Source organism: Leishmania braziliensis, chromosome 30, assembly GCF_000002845.2.
Source record: "Leishmania braziliensis MHOM/BR/75/M2904 complete genome, chromosome 30".
Classification (NCBI taxonomy): domain Eukaryota; phylum Euglenozoa; class Kinetoplastea; order Trypanosomatida; family Trypanosomatidae; genus Leishmania; species Leishmania braziliensis.
This window is the reverse complement of record NC_009322.2, coordinates 133,017-141,962: the sequence shown is the minus strand read 5'-3', so window position 1 is coordinate 141,962 and position 8,946 is coordinate 133,017. Positions and strand designations below refer to the sequence as shown.

Below are 8,946 nucleotides of genomic sequence, written 5' to 3'. Positions count from 1 at the left end.
GAAAAAAGAGAAGGAAGAAACCCGAGAAAAAAAAAAAAAAAAAAGGAAAAAAGGGAAAAAAAAAAGAAAAAAAAAGAAAGAAAACCAAAAAAAAACCGAAAACAAACAAAAAAAAAAGGGGGGAGAAAAAAAAAAAAAAAAAAAAAAAAAAAAAAAAAAAAAAAAAAAAAAAAAGGGGAAAAAAAAAGGGGGAAAAAAAACCATTAAAAGGACAAACCCCCACCAGGACCAGGGGAGAAGGGAAACGGGAAAAGCAAAAAAGAAAACAAAAAAGGCGGAAAAGAAGGCCACAGGGGAGGGGGGAGCAGACCGAGGGGGCCATCTAAAAGAACCCACCGGAAAGGAAGCGCAGAGGAGGAACAAAGGGGGGAACAAAACAAGAAGGGGGCGGAAAGAAAGAAAGGAACACACACACACACACACTCTTGCGCAGCTGATTCGCATCTGCTCTCTCTCTCTCTCAATCGATTTGTTCTCTCTCTTTTCTTACTGTGGTGGTGGTGCTGACGCAGCACACACAGAAGAGGCGTAGGGGACGTCACCGTCGCACACGTGACTATCCGAGGTGGTAAAACACATTTACTCTATCAGCGGCGGCACTGCATCGTGCTGATTTGTGCATGTGTGCGGTGATTCGATCTTCAGTCTTCTCTTGCTCTCCCCCTCCCCCTCTCTGTGCGTGTATTGGAAAGTCGAGCACGCCCTTTGTAGTGGTCGTTGAGCGCGTGCTACTGCACAGCGAACTCGTGGAGCGTGTGAGATGACAGCAGGCAGCCGGTCGCATCTCCACACGTGAGAAGGTGACTTTGCGTTCTCTCCTTTCCTTTCTACCTCTTAGTGTCTCCCTCCTATGCTGGCTCAGTATTGTCGGTGGTTCGTTTCGTCTTTCACCCGACTCCCTGTCACGCCTGCTGCTCATGAAGCGCGCGTTAGGTCTTGTGTGCACCCTGGTCCAGGCAGCGGCATCGGCTGCGGTGATAGCCCTCGCTTCTGTGAGCGGAACATCTGCTTCAAGCGTATACGGCTTGCCCTACTCACATCAGCATCCTCGCAGCATTGGTGGTGACAGTAATAGCAATAGGGATGTTGGCTATCAGCCGTCGCCCCCGACGCCCACTAGCAAGTCTCCGCTCGTTGATGACGTGTGGCCAAACGTAACACTGAGGTTCTTCATCATTTTCATGAGTGTGTGCGCTGGCGCCGGTGTGGCAGCTCTCATTACCATTCTCTGTGCATACTGCCGTGAATACAAGCTGCTGGAGACGAGTGACGACAGCGACACAGAGAGCGTGTGCTCATGCACCAACATCCAGGTTTCCCTCTCTGGTCATTCTGATTCCTCGTCTGACGAGGTGCAGACCTACGCGACACACCGTCAGCAACACATTCCGTCGCCAGCAACGGCAAACGAGGCCATGACTCCCATAACGTGCAAGGAGGAGGAAGAGTTCATTGATCTGCCCGAGGTAGTGATACAGACGGACACACAGTCGAACGAGTCACACGAGTTGTTCGTGTTACCTGAAGCGACATCCAGCTGGAGTGACGACGCGCTCACGGTGACTCAGTCTACCGACTCCCGTCTTTCTCTCGCCTGTAGTCGGCGCGGGTTCTACAGAAAGGTAAGATGTCACGGGACTCAGGGGCGGTAGCGGCAGTAACTGAGCCCTACTTCCTGTGATCGCCTTCTCATCCCCCTTTGGCAGCCTGCGCGCCAGACGTGTCAAAGACCGCCTTTCGGGAAGGAAAAGAGCCAGCGGCTGCGGGCGAAAAACAGAAGTTGTCTGCGGCTCCATCGCTGCTGCTCTCTCTTCCCCCCTTTTCCCATTCCTCGGTGCCGTGTGTGTGTGTGTGTGTGTGTGTGTGTGTGTGTGTGTGTGTGTGTGTGTGTGTGTGTGTGCGTCTCCTTAGCACCCCTTCTCCGTGGCCTTCTGCCTCCCCTCCCTCTCGCGTGTCACCGGCGGCTTCACAGGGGGGCTGATGTGATGCGCTTCGCCTCTTGTTTGTACGGTGAAGAGAGGGAGGCGGTTCAGTGGCAAGCAGCGAATGCAGAGTGGGGAGGGGACCTGGTGTTGGTCTTTGGCGGATGATCGGTGCACCGCTTCCCCCCTTTCCACCTTGTCTCGCTGCTGGCGCTGCGATGCGATGGGCACTTTTTGTCATTTGGCTTGTATTTATCTCTCGATGTTTTCCCCCGCCTGCGCGTCCCCAGCGCCTTCCGTGACAGTGTGCAAGTCTTTGTTTCCTCTCTCTCTCTCCCTCTTGTTATTGAGGGGGGAGGCGTCTATCTTCCTCTCGTCTAGCCTCCTTCCCCTTCCCTTCTCTTTCACGTTGTGTAAGTAGGCGGGACCGGATGGCTGCGGCATGCGGCGGTGGATGGCTCGTGGTGCCCGTTTAATGTGCTTAGCTCTTCTATTTTCTTCTATCGGGCGTTTGTGCACCCGCTTCCCGCCTCGTTATGTGTCTTCATCTTCTTTTCGGCGTTGGCGGCGCGAGGCCTCTACTCTTCTCTCTGGCTTGAGCAGTCGGCAAGGTGGGTAAAGGGAGCAAGAGAGGGAGGGCAGGGTGGGACTTGAGAGCATGTAGATGGCTAGGAAAGCAGCGTGTAGAGTAAGGCACGCTTGTTGTTGTGACTGCTACTAGTGGCTCTGCCAGTCGGTGAAGCGGCATAGGCGTTGTCATGTGTAGTCGAACCGACCCTGTCGTTTAACTTCTGCTCTCCGGTGTCTTTCCTCTGCCTTCCCTCCGCTTTTCACTTCCCCGTCGTACTGCCCTTTCCCCCCTTTACTACTTTCCCCAATGACGCTGCTCTCCAGGACTCCTCAACTGTTTCATCGCTCTCTCCGACCTTCTTGCGACCTTCGTTTCGCACGGGCGTGTCTTGCAGTGTCACTTTGCGGAGTCGTGCGTGAAAGCGAAGGCTGCTCGATTTTTGCCAGGGACGAAGAGGGCGGAATGTTAGGGGGCATGCAGGGTGCTGCTCTGCTACTCGTAAGGTCCCTTCCCCCATTCCCTCTCCCGCCTTGATTTTCAGTCGTACGCGTTACAGGGTTGTACGTGTCCACTGTCTCTCCCTGCACGCGTGTATTTGTGGGTTCGCTCTCTCTCTCCTCTTTTCGAAGCAGGGAAGTCCTCATCGCTGGCTCTTCTTGGATTCTTTGCTTCTCAGCACCCCGTCTTCCTCTCTTGTAGTGTTGTGTGTGACACTTTGACTCATACCGGGGGCTTTCTCCGCTGCTGCATGCATTCACGCCACGCCTCGCTACCCCACTCACCAGCCTACAAGCGTGTGTGTGTGTGTGTGTGTGTGTGCCTGTCTTGTCTGTCTGTCTCTCCCGTCAACTTTCCTCGCCCTCTGCCCGACGTTCGTCCCCTCCTTTTTTTTTTCGTTCTTGCTTGTGTGTCCCCCGCGCTCTCCACCCGACTCGAATGTGTTCCACACGACACTGTCGTTGCTTCTTATCGCTGCCACCGTGACGAAAAAAGGGGTAAAGGGAGGGAGACCGTCGTTGTTGCTGATGTAGTTTCGCCGCGGTCATTGCTGCAAGTCTTGCCCCCCTTCCCCTCCCCCCTCCTTCTTACACCCCCACCGCTCTTCTCGCTCGCTCGCCGTGCGCGCGTTTTCTTGGTTATGCCTGTCGCATTTTGTGCGTGAGTGCTCATGCCGTCAAACATGTGTGTATTACCTCGATTGGTATGGGGTGATTTGATCCTCCTCTTTTACTTGGGGTGTGTCCTCCCTTCTTCTCCCTCTCTTGCTTGTCGTTCACCCCCCGCTTTCTCTCGCCGCGCTGGTTTCCTGTGCTCTTCCTCGATGGTGATGTCGTGTATTGTGCTGTCGATATCCGCCTTGGTGTTGACTGGCTGGTTGTTGTTCTGTGCACAGCGGCCTCGCCCCTCTCCCATGTGTTCACTGACATCAGCATTATGGTGGTGGCTGAAGGGCCGTCGTCGTGCATGGGAAGATGTAGTGTACTTCGGGTGTCGTAGCTGTAGTTATGGCTGCGCGGGTGTCTGTGCGTATCTACGTTCCCTCTTCCCTGCTCTCTGTGTGCACGTCTGTGGATCTCGCTCGTTTCGCCCACAACCACTCGGTGAAGAGTGGCGCTGCTCACCTGATATCCGCAGAGGTGCAGCATGCGGGCTCACAGTGGCTCCATAGCACACCCACACCCACGCATACCTTTTGACGCGCTCACGTGCCACTCTCGGTGAGTGAGGGAGAGGGGTGAGGAGGAGCGCCGCATTTGTTAGCGCTGCCACCCACCTTCAGTTTTGTCGGCGCATTCCTTCATTTTGGGCTGATGCGGTTGCCCGTTCTCTCACCTGCAGACCCGTATGTGAATTGGGTGTGCGCATCTGCGTAGGCGTGTGTGTGGGTGCGCGGGGTCTCACTTTAGCACATACGGCCCCCTCTGAAAGCGGGTGGACGGCCTTTTTGCACTCGTCGATGAAAGAAAGCCAAACGAAGGAAGAAAACAGATGGGCAACAAAATACACAGACAGTGCGGTGGTGCCATGGAGTCGTCGTCTCCCTTGTCTCCCTTTCTAATGAGCACCGCAGGGCGAAGGGGTGTCTGTCTATGAGTCTGAAAGGTGCACCATCCTGTATCGCGGCTAGTGCGTGTACCTCGGTCACTGCATAGCCGCTAGAGAGGCACAAGACGACAGGAGACACTTCTCTGTCGACGAAGTAGGCAAAGGGGGATGTGCATGTCTACGTCAGTGTCCTGCTCACGCGCGACCAGCGTTTTCTTGTGCGCTCTCCTCCGCGCACGTGAGCGTGTTTCTCTCTCTATGAATGGGGATTCCACTTGGCTTCCTCTTCCATCGCTCTCGACCTCGTTCTCCTCGTGCATGTCCACAGGCACATTTCATGTAATGCCTCCACCACCTTCTGCAGGCGTAATGCTTGCGTTGAGCGGATGCTGGACATATCCGCCATGGCTCAAGGAAGCTGTTGGACGTATACGTGAGCGCGTACACCGCTCCCTTCGGCGGTCACGAGTACCGCCAGTGAGCTTTTCCTCCAGCGAATCATAAAAAGGGCGTGCAGCACAGCAGATTGAAGGCGCGTTGAAGCAGAAGCGAGCGTCTTCTGACCTACAGACTCTCGTCTCTGCTTCAACGCGGCTGCTTTTTTTCTCTCTTTCCCCACCTCTGCCGCCTCCTCTCTTCTCGCCGTACGGCTAGTGGGCATGCAATGCTATCTGCGTCTTGCGGCTACGCATCGCTGCCGCTGGTGCTGATCGAGGCACACTGTCTGATGACCCTTCAGTCGCGATACGGGGAGGGGCGTCTTGTTGACAGCAGCGCTGTCCGCGCACTTTGGACCAAATTATGTGGACGCCTCGAGGCCCGCTGCTCAGTTGTCTTTCACTCTCTTCGTCCGCCAGCTGCCCCTGGCGGTGCTGCTGCGTATGTGGGAGCTACTCGCCTGCGATTCACTTATCATCGTGCAGGCCGCTGTCAGGCTTCTCAATCAGGGGACGCTGCTGGTACTCCTTCTGGAGGGTGTGCCCTTGTATCTGAAGGGGGTGTGCTCAAGGCCACAGAGTGAAGGCGGGCTGCTCCGGCGTGTGTGCAGCGTGCCGCATCTCTTTCCGTGTCTTTTGTTTTTCTCTTGTCAGCCTGCTCTTGGCATGTTGGCGCACTTGTGCGGTTCGCTGTTGTGAGCCACGTGCTGACGGCATTGCGCCTATTGCCTCTCTGCCTTCCCACTCCCTCTTTCCTTTTCTCTGTGAGTGCCTCTCTCAATAGCCGAGCAAATAATCAGCGGCAAATGCTCTCACACCCCCTTCTCTCTCTCTCACCTGCTAGCTGGTGGAACAGCCTCCTTTCTTGCTCTTGCTCGTTTCTCTCTGTGTATCGCTGTACGGTCGGGGAACGCCCAAGAGCGCTGTTTTAACCTGCGCCCTCCTCATCGGACTGGAGTTCGGTAGTGAAAAACACACTCAGACACGCGCCTACATCCCTCTCTCTCTCTCTCTCACACACACAGTGTGTATACGCGCGCATGAAGGCACTTCCACGTCAAACGCATCTCCTTCCCTCCCGTCCCTCCTCTACACACGTTGCCCCCCTCTGCCTGTCCCCTTTCTTCTGTTGCTCCATCTCCGCCTAGTTGTCTCTCTTGTTGCGGTGTTTTTCCGTGTTCCACGCGTTGGCCACTCCAGCCCCCCCCTCCCCTCACCAACTATTCATTTCATAACGGCCTCGCCGAACCTCTTCCTGGTTTGATCGCGTGCGTGGTACTACACTCTTCGACACACATTGGCACCACTTCTCTCTGAATCCTCCCTCACCCCTCCCTCACCCCTCCCTCACCCCTCCCTCACCCCTCCCCTCCCCTCCTCTCCCCACTCACCACATCTGTCTGGGCCTTCCTTTCCACCTTCACCGTCACGTGCTACGCTCCATACACCGTTTCCGCCGACGCACCTTTTCCTCTTTACCTTCATCATCTCCACCCCACCTCTATACCTTATACACACTGCAACACCCCGGGTCGCTCTCCCCACCCCCTCGTCGCCAAGATGGGTCTTATGCTACCGAAGCCGATCCTTAGCAAGGTCGTGGATCGTGCTGGGAGCTCCTTCGTGAACAGCGCCTGCGCCTCACAGAACGGCTTTCGCAACTCCATGGAGGATGCACATATGCTAGTCGCCAGCGACGACGCCGATGTAGCGTACTTTGGCATATTCGATGGGCATAGTAACGCTGAGTGTAGCGCCTACGTGGCGAGAGAGCTGCCACAGTTGCTGAAGAAGCTGCCGGAGCCGATCACGGCAGAGATGCTAGAGAAGATATGCGTAGAGGTGGATGAAGCCTACATGAAGGCATACGTCGAGGGCGGCTCCACTGGTACCTTCTGCATCATCCGCAAGGACCTCACAGTGACTATTGCCAACGTCGGAGACTCCCGCATCCTCGTCTGCCGCGACGGAAAGCTGATTTTCGCCACTGAGGACCACAAACCATACGTTCAGGAGGAGATGGAGCGTATTGTTGCCTGTGGCGGCAGTGTAGTCAGCAACCGCGTCGACGGCGACCTTGCCGTGTCGCGCGCCTTTGGTGATGCGTCCTTCAAGGTAAAGGGGGCGAAAGACTACCGAAAACAGAAGGTGATTGCCGTGCCGGATGTGTCGGTGGTGCAGTGCCAGCCGAACGACTTTATCATTCTCGCGTGCGACGGCGTCTTTGAGGGCAATTTCTCCAACGAGGACGTTTGCCAATTTGTGTGGGAGCAGCAGCAAAACTGCTGGGACGACTTGGCGGTTGTAGCCTGCCGCGTTTGCGATGAGGCAATTCGCTGTGGCAGCAAAGACAACATCTCCTGCTTAGTGGTACAGCTGGCGGAGGGCGCGTCCAAGGTAAAGTTGTTTGGCACCGCGTCCTTCGTCCCTGGTCCCCCCTTTCCGCGCAATCAGCAGCCCTGCCGCACTGCCTACGCGCAGATGGCGGAGCTTGGCCACACGACGACGGCGGCAGCGCTGCAGACGCGCTACCAGCTGCTGCAGGCCTTCTCTAAGAACAAGTTGAATGCTCAGCCGCCTGTGATGCGAACCGCCTTCGAGATGAGCGACGAGGTGGACGTGGAGACGGAGTTGTCCTTCTTCGGAAAGGGCCCTGCACCGGGAAACGAGAAGAACTTCTTCGAGGCGCTCGCCAACACGGGAGGTAACTCGTAGCGGCCATGCCGCCGCCATCCCCCTCGGTGATCCTCCTCTCCATTGCCCATACGCATTACTTCTCCCCCCTCTCGCCCCGTAGCCCACCATATGCATGCGAGTGTTTTATCTCACTGTTTGTATGCTCTACCCTCGCCTCTCAGGACTGCACCACAGGATTCCTCTGCAGTGGATTGCGCGGTGCTCGGGCGAGGGCACCTTGTGCCTGGCAGAGGCGATGTACCTGGGGGAGCAACACGTGCGCATAAACTCCCCTACAGTCAGACAGCAAAATGGAGGGAGGGTGGGAGAGCTATGACCGAGAGTCTGAGCGACAGGGGAGGCGATGATTTGGGATGGCGGAAGGGAGGCCACAGAAGGAAGGTCACTGTGCACGACTGAGCACACACACCCACACCCACACACACACGTTGTAGCGGCAGCAGCAGCTGCTGCCTTCTTCCTTGGGTTTGTGTGCTATGCGTGTGAGTGCGTGGAGTAGATAGAGGAGGGGACAGAAAGGAAAGGGATGGCCGTGCTGTGTAAGGAGTGTATAAATGCAGCTGGAGGACATGGGAGGAGGAGGAGGAGGTGACTTGGTGGGTGGGGTGAAGCTATTAGGAGGTGATGAGTGAGAGGGGTCACACCTAGCACCCCTTCCTTGAGCATGCTGACGTAAGACACCACTACGCTTCCTCCATGCGGGTTGGGCGCAGGTTGCGGCTGCTCTCCTCGCTTTCGAGCTCAACAGTGTTTGTAGGGAGGAGGGAGGGGGGTAGGCGACAGGGATGGGACCGTGGGGTGGGGGGGGTGGAGTATACGCGAAGGTACTCACGTACACGTGCACACACCTCCCGATGATGGCGTGGGAAGGGACGGCGGGATCTTCGCTCAGCCGCTTAAGGCTGCATAAACGCATGCATGGAGCTGTCGCACACGTGTGTGATGACGTCGCTCTGCTCCGCACTCCATGCTCTCCCCTCCCTCCGAGCACAACCCGCAGTACAGACTCGCGCGCATGCTCATATTGCCTACGTGGACGTTTCTGCAGCGGTATGTGTGCGTTGATCTCTCCCTCCTACGTCTTCCTTCATCGCGTCTTTCAGCTCCCCGCTTCCACGTCCTCTCTTACGCGCACCTCATCCGTGGCAGCTGCTCACTTGTCAGGACGTGCGTATCGCTCTTTCCCCTCGTCGTTGTGGTGGTTTTGGCTGAGTGGAAAACGCCGTGCTTTTTATTTTCGCTCTTCTCTTTCTCAGTTTGCTTCTCTTCCCCC

At 56.1% G+C, this 8,946-nt stretch overlaps 2 protein-coding genes across 2 annotated transcripts; both read left to right on the top strand.

Moving 5' to 3' along the window:
* Positions 1–917: 917 nt before the first annotated feature.
* Positions 918–1,652, top strand: LBRM_30_0430 (hypothetical protein, unknown function; the record flags this gene model as incomplete). The annotated part of the gene is made up of 1 exon (XM_001566626.2): positions 918–1,652. The coding sequence occupies one exon, from the start codon at positions 918–920 to the stop codon at positions 1,650–1,652; it is 735 nt and encodes a 244-aa protein (XP_001566676.2).
* Positions 1,653–6,536: 4,884 nt separating this feature from the next.
* LBRM_30_0420 (putative phosphatase 2C) lies at positions 6,537–7,691 on the top strand (the record flags this gene model as incomplete). Its single annotated transcript, XM_001566625.1, has 1 exon — positions 6,537–7,691. One exon carries the CDS (start codon positions 6,537–6,539, stop codon positions 7,689–7,691), a length of 1,155 nt encoding a protein of 384 aa, XP_001566675.1.
* Positions 7,692–8,946: the final 1,255 nt, after the last annotated feature.